Source organism: Hemitrygon akajei, chromosome 14 (genome assembly GCF_048418815.1).
Source record: "Hemitrygon akajei chromosome 14, sHemAka1.3, whole genome shotgun sequence".
Lineage (NCBI taxonomy): Eukaryota > Metazoa > Chordata > Chondrichthyes > Myliobatiformes > Dasyatidae > Hemitrygon > Hemitrygon akajei.
The window spans coordinates 92,668,326-92,691,051 of NC_133137.1; the positions used below are offsets into that span (position 1 = coordinate 92,668,326).

At 37.5% G+C, this 22,726-nt stretch overlaps 1 protein-coding gene across 20 annotated transcripts in view; it reads left to right on the forward strand.

Annotated features, from left to right (window-relative positions):
• The window catches only part of magi2a (membrane associated guanylate kinase, WW and PDZ domain containing 2a), a 556,955-nt gene that overhangs the window by 429,409 nt on the left and 104,820 nt on the right, over positions 1-22,726 (forward strand). For 13 of the 20 annotated variants that reach the window (XM_073066607.1, XM_073066606.1, XM_073066590.1 and 10 more), the window contains 5 exons: positions 6,458-6,515; positions 6,992-7,113; positions 7,453-7,578; positions 7,984-8,166; positions 11,397-12,029. In XM_073066607.1, the coding sequence (XP_072922708.1) occupies positions 6,458-6,515; positions 6,992-7,113; positions 7,453-7,578; positions 7,984-8,166; positions 11,397-12,029 (1,122 nt within the window). The remainder of the gene's footprint in view (positions 1-6,457; positions 6,516-6,991; positions 7,114-7,452; positions 7,579-7,983; positions 8,167-11,396; positions 12,030-22,726) is intronic. The other 7 variants (XM_073066594.1, XM_073066596.1, XM_073066597.1 and 4 more) reach the window with 2 other exon arrangements.

Here is a 22,726-nt window from a genome sequence, read left to right on the forward strand (position 1 = left end):
CAATTAAAACTGAATTTTTACTTATGAGCTGTTGAAAATGTAATCTTTCTGCTTACTTTTGCTTATATAGTTATACTCTGCACTGAAAATTTAGAGTTACTTTATGCAGAGTGGTATGCTTGAATATAAATAACAGAGTAAATCTTCTGCCCCCTCTGTGGCACACATAATGTGATGGTGCCGCAGTTAAATTACTGGACTGATAATTCAGAGTCCTGGGCTAACAAATTAAAGGCATATCACACCATTACATATAATAATCAGGAATTGTTTAACAAGTCTCCAGTAAAATCCACAAAAATAACAATTATTTTAAAAATGTAACTGGCTCACAAATGTCCTTCATTATCTGATGCTCCTAGCTCATTTGGCTTGTATGTGACTTCAGATCCATGAATGTGGTTAACTCTTATATGACATCTCAAATGGTCTACAGTTACAGAATAATTGGGGATGGACAATAATTGCTGGCATGTCACCCACCAATGTTCAAATCCTGAAAGTTAATAGTTAAATTATCAAAGTTAAGTTAGGTTTATGTAGTTTACGGCTATGATGTAGTTATAGTTGCATGATGTAATTTTAACCATTGAAAAGCAATATTATTGTTCTGGTTTGTTAATGGGTCAGTTATAGCTTTGTTAAACCACTTTGTTTTGTGTTAATATCTCACCAAAATGTGTTAAAATTGAATTTTATTCTGGCCAACAAATACGAAGAAGAAGAAACATTTAATTACCAATTTAATGTGTGTATAACCAAGCACTAATTGGTGCTGAATAATATACATAAAATTCAATTGTAGTTATATTTTTTTTATTTTAAATTTAAAAATAGTGGAAAACAAAGTGGTACAATGTCTTTAAAATATAAAAACTAAATTCCCTAGATCAAATTTGAATACATGTTAAAATAAGGTTATGAAATTCTCAATGGCTACTGGCTGAAAGTCTGATGACTGTAGATAATATCAACCTTTATATCAAGTATTCACAGTACAAAACTACTCTTAAATCAACAAGTGTAGCTTTATTTGTATTCATAAAGAGAATTCATTTCTGATGTGGTCAATTCACTGTGGTGTATTATGTTGAATAATATCTGAAGAATAATCTGAATAAGTTCAAATGAATTCATTTTGTTAAACTGGAGAGCTAGGAATTGAATGGAATAGATTCATTTCTTACTGCAAAGGGCAGTGGAGCTTAATGTAAGTTTTGAAATATAATTAAGGAAACAATTACAGCCAAGTTGACTAGAATCATTACAATTACCTTTTGACCTGCACACCGGTGTCACAGTGGAATTTAGCAAGATATTAATAACTTGCATTCTTTTATTTCATGAAGAACAATTATATTGCTGAATTGTGCTGTAATGAATAATGAAATTCAATGATATTACTGCATGAATAATGTTTAGCTTTAAAATAATTGAAAAAAATAGATTGGTATTATAATTTGAAAGGTGGTATAAGCTCAATAGGATGAAGTCATGAGAGATTTGAATTATATTTTAATATGTAAGCAATGAATTGAAATTTTAAATTAATTTACAGGATAGAATTTTCTTCATGTTTGGGTCTTGATGAATTTACAGTTACAAAGTAAACACCAGAATAAAGGGGAGAAAGGCAACAAGTCAGATGTAAATAATTTTTTTCATAGGAGCCTGTTTAAACCTTTGCACACATGCATCTCATTGCTTTTCCACAGCCTAAAGAATGAGTCAAGTGAACATTCAATAATTACGTTAATTGAAAGTTTAAAAACAAGGGGGAATAATTTCTGGCTATCAATTGTGACATTTTGAATGTTAAATTTATCTGCACCAAGACATATTGTTTCTTTGTATGCAAAGAATGTTTGTATAGGTCATAGTAAGCATTTAAAATTTTTAAAGCTTAGTGTTCATAACAGAGAAGGAATATGCGGGGCAAATGTACTACTTCCCTCAGTTGCCGTCGTCTTTTTGGCTGTCCACTTGCTTACACAAAATATTAGCCATGCTAATGAGATTGGCGGGAAATTTTAGTGTAAAAGAACATTATCAAAATAAGCCCACTAATGGGTGTAATTGTCTTTGCCTTCTCAATTTTCATGCCAGAAGATTGCACTGCACTGTATTTATTCTAACATACAGTACATTCAATTCAGTACTTAACATATTCAGGGTCATTTAGAAATCCCTGCAATATGAAAGGAAATTATAATATTTTTTGTAGCTAACAGATTTCATATCAAACTGCTCACTAACATCTCAAATCTCTTGTATTGTGCATTAAAATAGCTTTATTAGGAAACTGTAATTGCTAAAATGTTAATATGTATTCTGACAAACTCAGATTGTATTGCTTAGCCCATAATCATTATATTAAAAGCATTTCAAAAAAAGATCATTCTGGTGATGTTGTGTGTCATGCCTTAACCAAGGTATTCTGATTACTGTCTTCTGAGCAGACTCTTAGCGCACCATCAAAGATATTATACATGTAAATAATGTTTCACAAAGTCTTCCAAAGCTTATCATCTAAATAAAATGGTGAACTTGCAAATAGTGTGAATCTTGGAAGCAAAATTGATCTGCTATACAAAACTTTGAACACCAAAACCCGTGAATCCATCCAGATGAATGTCCACCTTACTTCACTAGCATCTTCATTTTCAAAGTCTCAACTATCCATCCATTGGCCCAACATTCCATGCCACTTTTGCAAGACCTCATCTGTCCAGGCACGTATTTACTCCACATCCACACTGACCCCCACTCTCAAACTCCAGCAACACATATATTTGAATGCTTATAGCTGACAATTGATGGCCATTTAAAACACTATTACCTCCTGGTGCCATCTCCCAAAACTGTCCACCATTTTAGAATCACCTTAAGATGCAGAATTACTCCTGGTTTCTTCTCGCTGTGGCAAATTGGACTCTCCCCTGCCTCCTTGTATCTAATTAAGTATAAACAGTTCGCAAACATATGAAGAGTTGTTGACTTTTTTGTCATTTTCATTGTAATCTTCCATTTAGTTGTGTATGCTTATCCGCTCTACACGGTAACCTTTAAGCCAAACATACACTCCCCAACTAGTCTTAGTCTATTGGGTGATCCTCTGAGATTGTGATGTGCATGAAAACTAACTTAAACCTTAATGTCTTCCCTCCGTTAAATTTGTCATAGCTTTGTAAATGTATGTCTACTTAAAACAAATGCTAAAATGCCTAAATTATTCTACCCACGATCAAGACATTATGAGAGTGCAATAAAAATTATTTATCTTTCCTTATCTTTGTCAGCCTCTATCTCACTCCACTATCTTCAATCTGAGCAAAACTGCAAAAGTAGAAAAAAACTCCTGAATGATACCTAGTGGATTCTGCTTAAAAATATGCATGTGCCAGATTGTGAAGAAAAGACATTCAGTTTAATCCTTCAAGGGATTTGGCCAAAATTTTCATATAGAAAAGACCCCTCAGCCCACTATCCACATTAACCATCAAGCACCCATTTACACTAATCTACAGTAATGGCATTTTATTGTTTTCACTTTCTCATCAACTCTCCACAGGTTCTACCACTCACCTAATGCCCACTTAACCTTCAAGTTCACTTGTCTTTTGGATGTAAGGCAAAACTGGTGCACTCAGATTCACACAGTCACAAAGAGAAAGTTCCATCTTCACACAGGACCAGAAATTTGGATTGAATCCAGGTCACTGGAAGTCGGATCTAGGGGCTTTGTCTATTAATGCACCGTATTCCAGCAAGCAATCATTAAGAAAGGCAATGAAAATAATCACAAAAAGAGCTGTGGAACCCAGAATATCATGTTTTAGTTTCCTTAGATTAAATCAATTAATGTATGCTCAAAGACTAGTTGGTAGAAATGGATTTCAGTTCATGATGCACTGACAACGTTCATTAGAAAAGTGAGGGTTGTACTAAAGGAATATTATACACCTGAACAGTGCTAGGAGCAGTATTCTACCAAGCCAGATGCCAAAAGAAGCAGAAAGGGTTTAAATCAAAATAATGGAGTGAATGATCAAAGTTACAAAGATATGGTAAATCAATATGTAGAGACAAAACTAGAAAGGTTTAGGAAGGGATAGAGTACATGTCTAGGAGCAAGTCATTTGGCAAGTCTGGAGACTTCAAAGGCAATATAAAGGCCAAACCTAAAGACTCCCTTGCATGTGGCATTCAGAACAAAATAGATAAATAGCAATAACTATCTGTAAGTTTGATCTGATAGCCAATAAAGGAACCTGGCTGCAGGATTACATAGATTATTGAAGAGTGCATGATGCTTGGGAAGTACAGAAATCGCAAAAAGATTTGGATCAAGGTGTCAGAAGTGTAGTTACTAAATTTGTTGACTACATAAATATAGGTAGCAAATTTTAAAGGAAATATTGAAACCTTATATAAAGAGATAGATAATGTTAAGTGTGTGGACAAAGATCTGGAGATTAAAGTATAATTTGGGCAAATGTAAAATTTTCCATTTTGGCAGGAAAATTTAAAAATAAATCTTAATGATGAGAGATTGTAAAGCTCTAAAATACACAATATATTATTCTCCATTATTTGCAAGAAGGACAGTATGCAGATACAAGGAATCAGGAAAGCTAACAGTATAACATTGCTTATTGTTAATGGAATTGAATGCAAAAATAGGTGGGTTTTGCTTCAGTTGCATAAGCATTAGAGAAACCAAATAAGATATTGGTCTCCTTATTTGTGTTGAAGGATTGGGTGGATTGTCTAATGTGGACAGATTAGGCTTTCTAGATTTGTATCTACCTGCATTTAGAAGATTGAGAAGGGACTATATAGAAATGTAGAGGATCCTGGGGGTGGGGGAGTCAGAGGTTTTAACAGAATGTATGTGGAGTTGATATTTCATCTTGAGAATCAAGAACAGTAAATTACAGTCCACATTCCTCCCCCACCCCACAACTTATTAAAACCCCCAGTTTCACTGCGGCACATAAGTCTGGGGAATACACACTCTGGTCCCACCAAATCCGTGAGATTGGGGCGGTTTGTGTGGATGCTGTGTAATTTGCTAACCTGTTACAACTCAGTGCCAGTGCCAAGAAATGACAGACAGCACACTGCATACAATTAAAGGAATTATATTTATGAATGTTTACTTAACTAAAGGATTAGTAAAGGGGAAAAAAACTAAAAGGGCTCATTATAATTAAACAGTCAAATGTACACACGTTGGAGCTCAACTTTTCCAAAAGTCATATTCACCAATCCTCAGTAGACCTCTACACCTTGCTCCATCGAATCACGGTCCCCCACTGAGTCGAATGCTGCGGCTGGTTCTCTCCAGTGTCTTCTCACTTCATCTCCTGCCGAACAAAAACCACAGCTCATACCGGTGTCAGACACACAGAAAATCCAGCTCCCCAGATTGGATGGTTCATATTCCAAAGCACCCGTTATCTCTAACCATAACCCAAACACTGCTTTACAGAAAGACCATTACGTTAGCAATAAAACCTTTATCAGGGTGTTACATTATGATAGGAATGAGGCAGATATCCCTATTAGATGACTTTGAGTATCTTGACCTAGGTTATGAGAAAAATGGAAGATGAAGAAAATAAGATAGGTTAGCTTTATTTGTGCCTTAATCATCTGGGACATAGCGGATTATGAACAGTCAAAATAATCACTTGTCAGGAAAGAGAAAATTTGGCTTCCGGGACAGTGTGAAGCTTTTGCCCTGGCTTTGTATGGGTATACATCTTTTCACAACCTATGGTTTTATTTTGGCATCCTGAGTGCATGATTCACAGTCAAAAAAATGGGGGTAACAAGTCCATTATTAGTTCCCCTGCCCCCTACCAAGAAGTCCTAGACACCAATACTGCTGTCTTATCTGTTTTTCTTCACCTTGCATTTTTCTCATGATCTAAGTCAACACACACAAGAAGTCTTTTGATAGGGAATCCTTTAACAATTCCAGTGTCCAGACCTTCACACACCATTACAAAATTTTTCTCTATTATATCAATCCCTTAACATCAGATTTCCTTTGTACCTTCATCTTTCTAATCATTAAGCTTTTAGTAAACAACACTAAATGAACTTACTTCACCATTCATCCCCTGAATTCCAAAATACATGTTTATCCTCTGCTCATTCCTCAAAGTTAAAGAATGCCTGAACACGTTCAGGCTTTTATTCCTTTTACAGCCTCTACAAGTTCTTCAAACCCAAGCTTCGTATTGCTTCAGCACTATTTCTTGCTTTTCTGAGTAATCTGTTCCTGAACTTGATTAGGAATCTTGGGAACCCTGACTCTCCAATTTGTAATTTTTATTTTGAAGTAGTTCATTGTTCTTTAGAGAGATGTCAGGGAGAAAATCCTCAAATCAGCCTTTCCTGTCAATACAAATTTTTATCTGTGATTATTTTTTTTCTGTTATTTCAGAACTACCATATGGTTGGGAGAAAATAGATGATCCAATATATGGCACCTATTATGTTGAGTAAGTTTGTTGAATTAATAGCTTTAAATAAAAAAAGATAAATCTGTGTAAGAACTTTCAGTATTGTTTTAAGGTGATTGAGTTGTGTGTGTCAATTAATAACCCATACTACAACTTCATTCAATGATCAGCTTCTCATTATGCTTTCATTTTTTTCAGTTAAGATGAATTGTAGTGTCAGTTGTTTCATTTTGAGATTTTAGTAATTTTGTGAATAGCTATAACAAAGTGATAAGCTTTGCAGTATAAATGAGTTGTTCTCTTTTTGAAATGAGACTATCTTACATACATCTTATTGGCATCTGTATGACCTGAAGACAATATATTAAGTATGCCTTTGTTTTTTGTCACCTCTCACTGTCCCTTGGATTTTTTCTTCTTGCATACTTTCTATTCTTGATTACTCTTATTTCGATGCTTTTTTTTGTGCCATTCTTCTGCTCTTGCTATTTTTCTTTTTTCATATGACGCTTTAGTCACATAAATCGAAAAACCCAGTTTGAAAATCCTGTGCTCGAAGCAAAGAAGAGGTTGCAGCAGCAACATCCAATGCAGCAGGATCTAGTGCCCTACCTTATGCCAGCAGCAGGTTTCCGAGGTAATACTGTTATGTAAATGACATAAAATTTAGAATGATAATAGCTTCATTATTGCATTGCATTTCTGACATGTTAAATTATATTATTGTTATTTTACCTTTATTAACATTTAGAAGTTTTCAGTATTTCAGGACTAATACATAAAGAAAATATAATATTATTAAAGCATCAATCATAGCAGAAATGAAGCTGTAGCTACAAACTAGGACTTACTGGAATTGCTGAAGATAAATGTTCTTTTGAATTGTAGCATGGAACTATCAATATTCTATAGAGTATAATCATTATTCATAAGATCAAGGCCTAAGAATGAGGGTTTTTCTCCTTTATAACTGTAGAAGGCTCATCATCAACATTACCTAGACCCAAACATACCTGCCCAGGCTCTCTGCCTCAGCGGTCGCGCAGTACGAATGACCTGTCTCAGTATCGGAGTGACAGTGCTGGAATGTACAGGCTGTATGGTATGTCAAAGTGCAACTTCATAGTCAAGCTGCACTGTTGTAAAGCAGACATTTGTAGTGGGGAATTCTACATCACAGCTTATTATTTGTTGTCAAAGACACTGGAAGTGAAATGTGGTTTTCTGTTACCTGCTCACAGCATTGTTACAGTCATTGTTTTTAACCCTTTCTCTTTCATATTATTCAAATAGCATATTCTCTAATCAAGGATGAAGAGAATTGAAATCAGTTATTCATTTGCATCAATTATTATAAAATTATTAACTATTTTAATTTTTTCAGAATTGTTTTAAAAAGGGTTAAAAACAAAAACCACACACTCTCAGGGCCTTTAACACTGTGATGGCTCAAGTTTTGTAAGGATTTTTTATAATGTGTTTGTTTTTGTTTGTATTATCAACATAGAAAAGCCACTCTTCACTCGGGATGTTTCACAGCTGAAGGGAACATTTCTTACAACTTCACTGAAAAAGAGCAACATGGGATTTGGATTCACCATTATTGGTGGTGATGAGCCTGATGAGTTTCTGCAAGTGAAAAGTGTGATACCGGAAGGACCAGCTGCAATGGATGGCAAAATGGAAATGGGTGAGTGCACCATAAAAGGTACAGATGTTACCAACTTAGGTTAAGGACGTCATTTTCATAACAAAGTTAATTGCTGCATGAGCAACCAGGAGCTTCCTCCAATATGTGCTGTTATATCTTTTTCTGTGTCTATACTTCTAACTTTCATACCTAAAATTAAATGGTGTTCCCTGAGCTCTGGTGCCTCAGCTTCATTTTTGGGTTTGCTCTTGTGTTTTATTCTTCTTTAGACAAAGTAATTTAAAATGAAAGGCAGGAATAAGGACTGGAAAGCAGAATTAAATACTACAGTAGGTTAACTGGCATCAAATAGGATCCTACATCCATGTTCTCCCATACCCAGTAGAAATACAGTTACATTCTATGTTAATTATCTTGAAATCAGATTTCAGTCAACTTTTATCTGCTTGATTCCTCTAGTCTTCACTGTGTTGATCAATATTAAGTACTTCATTGACTATAAAGTGCATTATGATGTCTTGAGTGTGCATCAATTTTTTCCTTGTCTCATGGGAATTGAGTGTCACTGAAAAGGTGAGAATTAACACCCACCTATTACTGAGTCCATAATCAATCATCCAGGTTTTATAAGAGGAGAGGACAGTGGACCATGGAATAACAGGCAGGTGGTGGAGAACCCGAGGATGGTGGGATAGGAGAAGAGAAGGGGTGTGAGGGTAACCAGAATGGGGAATAGAATATAATTGCCTACAGCTGACTTACTTACTGCCCCTTACACTACTGGCATTTAGGGATTTAGGGCTGTTATGAATGAAGGGAGCAAAGTCGCCCCCCCCCCCTTTTTGAGAATCGCAAGATCGCTATTATTTCGGTTCTGAGACCCAGAAAATGAGAGAGATACACAGCATGTCAGGAAATGAGAGAGAGAGAGAGAGACGCAGGATCACAGCAAAGGCAGTTGTTATAGACAACGCAGAATACACAACAAGGTGGAATGTCTCCTAACAGAAGCGGAATGGAACCACTGATTACTGCTATTGTCTCTTGGAGAAGGAATTGTGTATTGAGTACTGTACTATTCATTGAAACCCCTCAGGGACAACCAGAGTGGTCTGGTTGAGGGATTGCATCATCCCAACCTGATTGACATCTGAGACCCCGTGAGTGAGGATAAAAGGAGGGTCTGGGGAACACCCCTCAGATGCACCAGGAGAAACGCTAGAAATCCAGTGACAGCGTTTTATAGCGAAAGCCGGTGAGAGCTCATGTGCGTCCTCCCTTGCCTGGGTGGCGGGCTCATCACGGAAGAACAGTTTAGCTAAAGGAGGGGTCATACTTGAACGGCCACAACAACGAGACACCGACGGATCGAAATCATAAAGGAAGGTTGGCAAAAACAATAGCGGTAACTGTTCCCATTCTTCTATCTCTCTCTCTCTCCAACACCTGCAACACAGCGACGAACAAACACTGGAGCCTGTGTGAACTGAAACGAACTTTATATTTCCATCGGACAATTCATTATCCCCTAGACAACGATAGAGCTTATTTCTTATTGATTATTATTATACCCGCACTTTTAGGGTTAGTATTGACGACGTATATTATCTGTATATTTGCATTGATATTATTTTTGTGTATTTTTACTAATAAGTACTGTTAAAAATAGTATCATCAGACTCCAACGGATGTCTCTATCTTTGCTGGTAAGTCACCCAGTTACGGGGTTCGTAACAAGGCAGCAATGAAGGTCCTCCATCTCTGTCTGTTCTTGGCCACCAATTTTGACCTTGGTCTTGGCAGTGTTCAGGGCTTCCTTTATCATGCCAGTAGCTTTCTCTCAGTTTTCACTACTGTCAGCCATGCAAGTCTTTGGTGGAGACTCAGGAACACCATCACACACAGACGAAGAAGGATTCTTCATTGGTATTTCCACAACGGTTTTGTTTGTGCATTCAGGGTTATTAGCCTTGAGGTGAAGTCCCGAACCTGGAGGACTTGTGGACCACTCTTAGTCTGGCCTTTTCCCTTTGACCTGTTTAGCACATGTGACCCTACCAAGAGTCAAAGCATAAAGCCCTGACTCCAGCCAACATAGCTTTCTGGATCATTGAGGCAAGTTAGCCTCCAAATCACATCAAGGTTCTGGTCCTCTAAGAGAGTAGCAGACTTAGATAGCCTGTTTTTAAAAAGTCTAAATTGGCAACCCACCTGCAAATTCCCACTAGTCCTTCTGATATACATGATGTGCATCAAGTCCTTCAATAGAAACCCACAAACTTCTTAAAAGTTATCAGATAATTAAAATTAATGATATATGCTGGTAAAATTGGACTATTAAAGAATTTGGGAAAATAAGCTTCTGATATTTGAACAGACCATTCCTGGAGAAAAGCAATCACATAGATCCTTTAGATTAGTTAGGCTTCTGTAAGTCTTATCTGCTCATCATCTGTCACCTCACTTGGTTCAACCTATCATCTGTCGGCCCTGTCTCATCTCCCCCCTCACCTCTTTATTTTGGCTCTCTTCCCTCTACACTCTCTGTCCTGATTCAGGGTCCCAGTCATTCTTTTCCTTCCATAGATTTTGTTGACATGCTGAGTTCCTCCAACAGTTTGACCTTTACTCCAGATTACAACAGCTACAGTTTTCTTGTGTCTCCTGATTTAAGAAGAAGAGTTTACTGAATGGTACACATCGACTTGTATGTGATTATGATAGTTAGATCTGATACTAAATTTGTAAATATCTCTGTTAACATTTATGTTTCTCAAGCTAAGTTAATTAAAGTAAGTCCTGGAGATTCTTTTTAAATAGTTGCTAAATAAGGTGTGATCTCATTTAGTATTTTAAGTCAGAACTCTCCAATCTTAGTTAAACAATTTCAACTTAAGTATGTTTGTTAAATATTTTCCCAAGTTTTATTACATGAATTATTTATCAATGACATTCCTGCAAATCTTGTAAGTGTAGGGCATAAGAAATATTTCAATCCTCAACCTTTCTTATCTTATTATCTCCTGCCATGTTTGATTGTCACACGTGGAGCCATTGCACTAGAACTCTACAAAATCATAGGATAATTATTATCTGAAGCTCCTTTTAGTTCATTTAATCACTTTAATTCACAGTTATTCTGCAGCACCTATTAACGCAGCAATTAGGGCACTCTAAATTGGGTGACGAAGAAATAAAGCATATCTTTAACTTCATGTCATGTATTACACATTTTTTCATTATGTTCCTGTTTCTTTCTCTCCCCTCAGGTGATGTGATTGTCTATATAAATGACATTTGTGTACTTGGGCACACTCATGCTGAAGTAGTCAAAATTTTCCAATCCGTCCCAATTGGTCAATGTGTCAATCTTGTACTATGCCGTGGTTATCTTTTACCCTTTGACCCTGATGACCCAAGCAACAGTATGGTGCCTCCTATAACAATAGTAGATCGGCAACCAGCCCAAATAAATGGGCGCAATAATTCAGACACGTATGTGGAGTTTACTTCCCGGACTTCTCGGTCTGCACCAGATATCTCTGACCGACATTTGCATTCTCTTAATCCAATGCCCACTGATGGCCAGATGGATGGAACCTTATCAGCAGTTCAAGAGGACAGCATTTCAATGGCCTCATCAGGTGCTGCTCAGTCTGAATTCATGACAATTGCTATTGTGAAAGGAGCACAAGGCTTTGGATTCACCATTGCAGACAGTCCTTCAGGACAACGAGTAAAACAGATCTTAGATGTTCAAGGATGTGGTGGCCTTAATGAAGGTGATCTGATAGTGGAGATTAATCAGCAGAATGTACAAAATCTTGGGCATGCACAAGTTGTGGAAATTCTTAAGGAATGTTCAGTTGGAGTGGAAACCACATTGGTCATCCAGAGAAGTGGTAAGTCTAGTCTTACAAATTTAACTCATCATAAAAATGGCAATAATAAAACTGACTCACCAATCCATAGAAACTTTTCTTGATAGCTCATTATTTAATACCTCTCAATGGTAATATACTCAAAATGGTACACCAAGAAATGTTCATAGTTCCAGTATTTATGTTATTTTAATAAAAGACCATAAATGTTGAAAAACAGAAATAGAAAACATTAGTTCTCTAAAGCAGTTTTGAAATGTGTTCTGTGAGGTGAAATGAGTTATTGCTTCGGGGTAAATGATTCCTCATCAAATCTGAAAGCTTAATGAGCTACGATGTTATTTCTACTTATTCTATACAGATGATATCTACTAAGTATTTCCAATATTTCCTATTTTTATACCATACTAAGTTTTGTTTTTATCTGGTTCATATGTGATGATGGTGATTTAAATAAAAGAAAATGTTAGCTGCATAATATTATCAATCTGAAAAGCGTATATTGGCTTGGACTTTATATAAAGAGTAATAGTGAAGTGAACTGTACATCCTGTTATTATGGAATAAATTGGTCAGTACCATCTGAATCTGGAACATGTGCAGTTAAGGAAAGGGAGTGTGGAAGTTGTAGTCACATAACAGTTTGAAAGTACTACACCCAATACACTCAGCAGTGAAATCAAACTAACAATATACAGTGGTATCACTTAACCATTGTTACCTTCTGAACATGTCAGAAAAAGTTATTTGAAATATTCAGAGCTGAATTTTAAATAATTAAATCAGTCACAATTTTGATAAAAATCTCTCTGAAAGTCCATAATTCTCTAAATTTAATTTTGTGTATCTAAATCAGATTTATTATCACTAATTTATATTTGAAATATGTTGCTTGATGGCAGCAGATGTAAAGACATAAAAATTACTAATTATATGCTACTAAAACTCTCATGCTCTGTCTGTCTGTTTGTGACCTCCAATTAGAGCAAACGGTGCATTACAGTGGCACTATTTTTGGCTAAATCGACTTAAAATGCGCTTACAGAATGCAAGCAAAGTTCAGGGTTATATATTCGTATAAAATTGCTCACTCGCCAAAATCAACAGCCCCTCTTTCACTCAAGAGCCGATGTCAGCCATGATGGAAACTGCGACGCGACACCACGACGCATGCGCACGACCAGCCTCAGAAGCGACTCGTGATGCTCACAGCAGCGACACCAAGTGGAGCAAAAGGGTAGGGCAGCTCTATTTCGAGCGGTCACATTCTGCTAATCAGCATCAGAATGTGCAGGATTGGGACAGATTTAACTGCCACCCGTCAATAAGAGATAAATAAATCTTATTGTAATGACATACTTTGAGACACCCATCAAACCCTTTGCTGCAGTCAAAGGACAGCAGTGACTATCACGTCCATTTAGGAGAGCGCCAACCACATCATCAAGAATAATCAATGTCCTGGAGGCTTCGGTGTTACTGCTTCTTATCTTCTATCCAGCATTAGGGTAAAAAAAATATGGTCAGCCTAATTATGCTGCTTGGAAAGAGAAGGGGGACATTATGGTGATATGATGTCACATGTCATCAGGAAGCGGCAAGGAGAGGGAGAGAACAAGAATCAGATGAGGCCAGGGCCGCATGACTTCAGGATCAGAGTCAGGACAAAAAAGATGAGAGAAGGTGAGACAGAGGAGGAGAGGCATGTACATCTCCAGAATGACAGCACAGGCACAGGAGGAGGAGAGAGGAAGAGACAAAGGAGCTGAGAAATGCACGTCTCCAGGATCAGAGTCAAACAACAAACAGCAGAAGAGATGAAGAGACGGGGGATGAAAGGGCTGCACGTCTCCAGAATGACAACGAGAGTCACAAGGGTAGCAGATCAACCAGAAATGATGCCATCAAAAGTGTCCTTCGTTAAACAAGGAGGAGCTATATTTGCCTTGCTATGCATCTTTCTTCTTTAATAAACTGAGTTTTTCTTCTCCAATTTCCAAAGCAAAGTGATACCAATAGCATTCAGGAAAATTTAATGTTCATTCTGGTCACATCAACTACATTACCCTTCTCTCAAAGGGTGCCCCAACGGGTCACCCCATTGTCTAGTAAATTACTAAACTAAATGGTGCACAAATAATGGAATAATGAGATAGTGTTCATGGTTCATGGACCATTTGGAAATCTGATGGCTAAAGGGAAGAACTGTTCCTGAGCTATTGAGTGTGAGACTTCAGGGTCCTGTACCTCCTCCCTGATGGTAATAATGAGAAGAGGACATCCTGCACAGTGTGGGTCCTCAAACTATGGATGAATGCCACCTTTTTCAGGCACTGCCTTGTGCAGATGTCCTCAGTAGTGAGGAAGTTGTGCCCATGGACTAGCTGAGTCCACGAGCCTCCTCAACTTCTTTTAATCCAGTACATTGGGGCCTCCTTTCCTGGCTATGATGCAACCAGTTAGAATGCACTCCAACATACTGTACATCAATAGAAATTGTATGTGTCTTCGGTAACACACCAAATTTCCTCAAACTCCTAATGAAGTACAGCCGTAGGTGTGCCTTCTTCATGATTGCATCAGTGTGTTGGACTCAGGATAGATCTTCTAAGATGTTGACAGCCAGGAACTTGAAGCTGCTCATGCTATCCACTGCTGACTCCTCAATGAGAACTAGTGTGCGTTCTCCCAATTTCCCCTTTGTGAAATCCATAATCAGTTCTTTGTTCTTGCTAACATAGATTGTGAGTTTGTTGTTGCAACACCATTTAAACAGCCAATCTATCTAACTTACCCCCATCTAAGATTCATATGCCCGCTTCCTTGTTCCCATCTAAGATTCAACCAACAACAGTGGTGTTATCAGTAAATTATAGATGATATTCTTGTCCACCACTTTATCTATAATCGATAGTATTCCTCCCCAATTGTAATTTTACTTTCAGCATGTGATTGAAATTTAATGTATGATTCCTCGTTCATATTTCTTTGTTTAAACTTGGATCAGTGATGATTCTTCGGTCTGCTTTGTGTACTTATATGTGGCTAATGCCCTGTAGGGTGCAGAGTCCTGTGGATGCTCAAAACCTCCAGTAACTCTGCATTCTTCCAGCAAATGAACAGCAAGCACTATTCAGAATCAGAATCAGGTTTAATATCACTAGCATATGTCATGAAATATGTTGTTTTGCGGCAGCAGTATGTTGCAATCATGATAAGTTTTAAAAAGCTATAAATTACAATAAGAAATATATAATGAAAATTACCTTAAATAAGTAGTGCAAAAAGAGCAAAAAACAGAAAATCAGTAGTGAACAAGTGTGCACGGGTTCATTGTCCAGTCACAAATCTGATAGTAGAGGGGAAGAAGCTGCTCCTGAAATGTTAAATGTTTGTCTTCAGACTCCTGTACCTTGATGGTAGCATTTAGAAGAGGGTATGTCCTGGATGATGGGGGTCCTTAATGATGGATGTCACCATTGTGAGGCATTGCCTTTTGAAGATGTCCTCAATGCTGGGGAGGCTAGTGCCCTTGATGGAGCTGGCTGAGCTTACAACCTTTTGCAGCTTTCTAATCCTGTGCAGTGACCCCTCTATAACAGATAATGATGCAACCTGTTAGAATGCTCTCTACAGTACATCTGTAGAAATGAGCTAGAGTCTTTGTTGACATACCAAGTCTCCTCAAGCTCCAAATGAAATATAGCAGCTGTCATGCCTTCTTTGTAATTGTTGGGCCCAGGATAGATCTTCAGAGATGATGACACCAAGGAACTTGAAACTTATCACCCTTTGAACTGCTGATCCCTTGATAGGACTGTTGTATGTTTCCTGGACTTCCCCTTACTAAAGTCCACAATCAGTTCTTTGGTCTTACTGACATTGAGTGCAAGGTTGCTGTTGTAAAAACATTCACCCTGCTGATATTTCTCACTCCTTCATCAGCCACAAGATGCAGGCTGTTATTACTGGCTACTTAAATCTATTACAATATACAGTATGCTCCAGACCATCTCCAGAGTAATGGTTCTGTGTATAGTTGTCATCAGTATTATATCTTGCCTGACAAGGTAGAATGTTTGTGATTGTTCCACTTTACAAATGTAACATTATTGTGTCATATTCTAGCAATTATAATTATGTGCGCTTAAGAGCATCCAGATTATCTGTCAAAGTTGCTGGAATGTGAAATAGAAGTTGCATGTGAATTGAATAGATGAAATTCCGTATCTCAACTCTTCAAGATAAATTAATTAAACTATAACAACAGAACAGTCTGTGCTCTCATTTGCCATATTATGTAAATATTCAAAATATATTAAGATGAAATGAGCTGCCATTGGAAGTGGTGGATGCATTTCCATTTCAGCATTTAAGAGAAGTTTGGATAAGTACGTGAATGGGAGGGTGAAGGATGACTAGGGTGCAGCTACAGGTCAATGGACTAGAAAGAATTATAGTTTGGCACAGACTAAATAGGCTGAAGAGCATGTTTCTGTGCTGGAGTGCATTATTTGCGAATGCAGTGTGTGTTTTTACAATATGCACATTGCTTGCTTTAATATATTATCTGAAATGTGAACACTACTGACAAAGCACCAGCTGCATACTGCAAAATCTATTGCATAACACAATGTTTGTGCATTAAGTAAATGAACCAGCAAAAAACAAATTGCTCAACGAGATCAAATATTGAGTGCACCTGTAGTTCCTTTAGCATAGCTTACTCTGTGTCTGACGTATAGGCACAAATTTTGGAAAATCCAAGAAATGCACTGTCAAACCTGCTGTTGAAGCTTTATCAAACTCAGTGAGCTTTCAATACTTTGTTGAGTCTGTATAAAATTCATAATTTCTTTCAGATGTCTGAAATGCTTTCTTGCTCTGATATCATCCAATTACTAGGGATGAAATTGCTTATTTTTAGGAATAAAATTACGTATCCAGGTTATAATTGTTTGTATAGAGCTATTTCAATTTAGCTATATATTTTACTCCAGAACAATTTATCTGCAATTATTGGGTTCACATCTCATGTTCTGATTTTCACAACCAGAAATAACAACTTTTATCTATTCCATCAAACCCTTTATTCATTTTAGATCACTATACTTTAACTTTTAATTTCTAAATCAAGAGAGCATATTCTGTTCCAAAAATGTAATACTTCAAACTGTGTTAACATTTTGGTGCTACCCAAGAACAATATATAAGCAACAACTTTCAGCTGGTGGCAATTAATTTCACACTAACGTGTGTACTATATGTGAGCTTAACCGTGGCAGATCCCATCATAAGACCCAAATGTTTGATGCATTGGGTGAAAATACCATTTTTTAATCTTGCTTTATCTCTAGAAAGTGGCTCTCTAAAGCATTTTTTAGAGCCAGTTGGGACCAAAAAGATTGCAGATGCTGAAATAGAAGCTGGAATACTCAGCAGGTCAAGCTACCTTAGTAGAGAGAGAAATAGCTGAAGTTCAGCTAAAAAACCCTTCATACAGCAATCTGTTCTGCTGATAAAAAGTTGACTCTGTTTTCCTCCCTTTGGATGCTGCCTGACCTGCTGAGTGCTTTTAGTATTTTCTGTTTTCATCTTATAGCCAATGATGGTCTATATAATGTATGGAGGAATTCAGAAAGATTTGTTGAAGAAATACATAGATGGAGCAGTTTTGGAGGAATGTTGAGACTGGAACAATACTGAGATTTGAATGTAAGGTAGAAATTTTTTAAAAATAAACTTAAGAGACAACCTATACTACCATTGAGGCTTTCACTGAAACAGGTGGATGGGCCACAAGGTTAAGGTCACGTCGCACCATACTGCTCTCAATAAAAATTCATGACAAGAGCCTGGAAAATATGAAATGCTTCCTATTTCTCAGGGGCAATGTCTAGTTGAAGGCAAACATCAATGATGAGGTTTACCACTACTATTACTGTGCCAGCGCAGTTTTTGGTCCTTTTGGGAAAACGGTATTTGGAGGTCAAGACCTTAAATCCAGCACACAAGCCATGATCTTCATGATTTTGCTGTTATATATGATGCTTAGAGCTAGATGGCCTACAGCAGTTGATAGCATTTCAAAGTTCAAAATAAATTTTTAATCAAAATGCATATATATTACCGTGTAATATATTGAGATTCGTTTTCTTGCAAGCATTTACAGCAAAAAGAAAAAAATGAAGAAATGTTTTAAGCAGATATAAATAATTAAAAGTTTAAAATTAACATTTTTTCCTAAAGAGGTAATTAAATGAAGACTCATTAGAGTATTAAGTAATAACTTAAACATTAAATTAAACTGTAAAAAAATACTCTTTTCCATCTAATTTCTGGTTGGCAATTCTTATTCAAATGAATGGAGGCTCTGATCCAGTCCCAGCTCTGGTTGCTCTAAGATTACAATGCTGGGGGAGATCAGCACATCCAGGTTAGTAGATGCTAGTGATAGAGCCAAGTGACAAATGTGTCAGGCATCTTAATTCAGTCCATTGTTTTAACCCCTTGTCTGCAGCATTTATTATTTTGGGCTTATTCTAGCATGCTATTGTCAAACATTCTTCTCATATGTCAGCAGTGCTACTCAGTTTATTGCTTCCTTTGAGCAAGTAATGCAAAGGGATTTTCACAATTACAGCTATTTTCACAAACTGATTAACTTCTTCAAAATACATATCTACATATGCTTTTATATCGGATTTTAAATAAATTGACCTCTAGGGAATTTCAAAATGCTTCCATTTATCAGCCTGTTAAAAAGTCTAATAAGATTTGACAGCCTGGTAGATATTTTAGGGATTATTGCACTTCATTCCCTATAATTAGATCTCTTCATTATTTCAACAGAATATTTTTTCTATTCATTTTTAATCATCAATTGGCTTCCAAAGTCATTCTGTTACTGTAGTATTAAAATATTCACTCTGTCCAACCTCTTTAGGGTATTTGCAACTCCATTACCAATATGGTTTCTCCAGAAAACTGAGATATTTGTACTTCTACCTTTACTTAAAATAATTTATGTACTGTACCTTGTAAATAATAATAGAACTCACCATCTATCTGTTTCCAAATTAACTGGGTTCCACATACATAGAAGAGTACAGCACAAGAACAGGCCTTTTGGCCCACAATGTTTTGCCAGGCTAATTAAATTAATAATTAAATGCCCAGCTAAACTGTCCATACAATATTCATATCCTTCCATTTCCTACACATTCATGTGCCTGTCTTAGAGCCTCTTAGGTACCTGTATCATGTTTGCCTCCAACACCATCCCCCTCTCATCTTAAACGTATATCCTGTAGTGTTAGACATTTCAACCCTATCTATGCCTCTCATAATCTTATAAATGTCTATCAGATTTGCCTTCAGCCTCTGCCACTCCAGAGAAAACAATCTCCATTTGTCCAACCTCTCCTTATAGCACATGCCAGCTAATCCAGGCGACATCCTGGTAAACCCCTCTGCAAGCTCTCCAAAGCTTTCACATCCTTCCTATAATGGGGCGATCAAAACTAAATGCAGCATTCCAGAAACAAAAAACAAGAGAAAATTGCACTCAGCACTCAGCAATATATCAGCAAGTGGAGACACTCAGCAGGTCAGGGAGCATCTATGGAAAACAGTTGATTTTTCAAGCTGAGACCCTTTAGCAGGACTGAAGGTTCTTGGCCCGAAACGTCGACTGTACTTTTTTCCATAGATGCTGCCTGGCCTGCTGAGTTCCTCCAGCATTTTGTGTGTTTTGCAATACTCCAGATGCAGCCTAACTAGTGTTTCAAAACACTTTGACATAATTTTCTAACTCTTGAACTCTGCACCTCAGCTATTAAAGGCAATCATGCCATATGCCTTCTTTACCACTATATCTACCTGTGTAGCTACTCTCAGGGATCTATGGACTTGGATCCAAGATCTCTCTGCATGTCATCTCTGTTATGAGTCCTGCCATTATCAGTGGTCTCCCAAAGGGCAACACTTCATATTTGTTTGAGTTGCATCTGCCATTTCTCAGTAATGAACATTTTTTCATTAATGCACAGTCTTCACAATGGAAGAACCTGCAGTATACTGAACATTCAAGAGTGTCAGGGAAGTGAAGTTTGTGCAGTGAAAATTACAACTGAGAAGGTGCTCAGGAAGCTTAATGGTCTGAGGGTGGATAAATCTCCTGGATGTGATGGAATGCAGCCTCTGGTTCTGAAGGAAATAGCTGGAGAGATTGTGGAGGTATTAAAAATTATCTTTCAAGAATCACTAAATTCTGGCATTGTACCAATTGACTGGGAATTTGCAAATGTTACTCCACTATTTAAGAAGGGTGGGAGGCAGCAGAAAGGAAACTATAGACCTGTTAGCCTGACATCAGTGGTTGGGAAGTTGTTGGAATCAATTGTTAGGGATGAGATTACAGAGTACCTGGAGGCACATGACAAGATAGGCCAAAGGCAGCATGGTTTCCTGAAAGGAATATCCTGCCTGACTAACCTACTTCAATTCTTTGAGGAAATTACAAGCAGGGTAGACAAAGGAGATGAGGTAGATGTAGTATACTTGGATTTTCAGAAGGTCTTTGACAAGGAGCTGCACATGAGGTTGCTAGCAAGATAAGAGCCCATGGAATTACAAGGAAGTTACTAGCATGGGTAGAGCATTGGCTTATCAGCAGAAAACAGGAAGTGGGAATAAAGGGATCCTATTCTGTCTGGCTGCTGGTTACCAGTGGAGTTCTACAAGGGTCGGTGTTGGGACTGCTGCTTTTTACGATGTATGTCAATGATTTGGACTATGGTATTAATGGATTTGTGGCTAAATTTGCCGATAATACAAAGATAGGTGGAGCAGCGTGTAGTGTTGAGGAAACAGAGAGCCTGCAGAGAGACTTAGATAGTTTAGGGGAATGGGCAAAGAAGTGGCAAATAAAATACAATGTTGGAAAGTGTATGGTCATGCACTTTGGTGGAAGAAATAAATGGTCCAACTATTATTTAGATGGGGAGAGAATTCAAAATGCAGAGATGCAAAGGGACTTGGGAGTCCTTGTGCAGGAGACCCTAAAGGTTAACCTCCAAGTTGAGTTGGTGGTGAAGAATGCAAATGTAATGTTGGCATTTATTTTAGAGATAGAATATAAGAGCAGGGATGTGATGTTGAGGCTCTGTAAGGTATAGGTGAGACCACACTTGGAGTATTGTGTGCAGTTTTGGGCTCTTTATTTTAGAAAGGATATACTGACATTGGAGAGGGTTCAGAGAGGATTCACGAGAATGGTTCCAGGAATGAAAGGGTTACCGCATGAGAAACATCTGGCAGCTCCTTGGGCTGTATTCCCTGGAGTTCAGGAGAATGAGGTGGGATCTCACAGAAACATTCCAAATGTTAAAAGGCCTGAACAGATTAGATATGACAAAGTTATTTCCCATGGAAGGGGAGTCTAGGACAAGAGGGCACCACTTCAGGACTGAAGGACGCCTATTTAGAACAGGGATGCGGAGAAATTACTTTAGTCAGAGGGTGGTAAATCTGTAGAATTTATTGCCAAGAGTGGCTATGGAAGCAAAGTCATTGGGTGCATTTAAAGCAGAGATTGATAGAATCTTGATTAGTCAGGGCATCAGAGGGTATGAGGAGAAGGCAGGAGAGTGGGAATGACTGGAAGAATTGGATCAGCCCATGATTGAATGGTGGAGCAGACTCGATGGGCTGAATGGCTACTTCTGCTCCTGTATCTTATGGTCTTAAATTGCACTGATTGTAAAATAGGATATAAGAATTTACCCAGTTATTGGATTTGTACAGAGATGAGTTAATATATATATATTTTTTTAATTTCAGTAATAATGTAGTGGCATCTTGGACAATAGGTTTAGTTAGGGAAGCTAACTTCCCACAAATGCAGACAGAGTGATGGTGATCACATTCATGTGTGTATTAAGATTGCTATCCTCAGTCTATCTTGTTAATCAACAAGAAATATTTCTAGCCCCTCAATCTTCAAAGGATTGTGAATCATTAGAAGATCTTCTGCATGTTTAAAACCATGTTTCCGAGAAGCACACATGATGCATCCATCTTCAACGAGATCAAACTGGCACAAGATTGTCATGGCCAACACTTTCCAGAGAGGTGAATTTTGGGGGATAAGGGTACATTCAACATCTAATTTCATAGTCCTAAAATAGTGCTGAGCAATACCACATTGAGAGTCATGTACAGTAGGTACCAGAATTGTGAAAAATGCTACTGGTCTTCCAAAAGTGAGATTAAGTGCAGGGGTATCTATTGTATGTAGAGACTTCACTGTGTACTGCATAAGCTAGCAATCTTAGGACTTCAGCCATTGGTGGAGGAAGAGCAACACATAGATCCAGAGCTAGAGAAACATGATGAACAAGTCAAAGAACCAGGAGTAAGTCTTTGCAGAATACCATCAGCCTCATCTGCCAGCATAACTGAGGACAAAGGCTTTAAATGCATGAACAATTAATGACTCCCTAATAAAGAGATGCTTTTCTCAAGGAGGCTTCTAAATCATAGAACCCACGCAAGCATAGTGGTCCTTTTCTCATTCAGATAATTAACATCCGCATAGTAGACTGATAATCAGCTGAGACAGCCCAGATCCCTCACATCAGCCATTGTATGACTTCCCACATTAACCATTACACATCAATGAAAAGATCATTTGCTACTCCTGATAATTCCTGAGG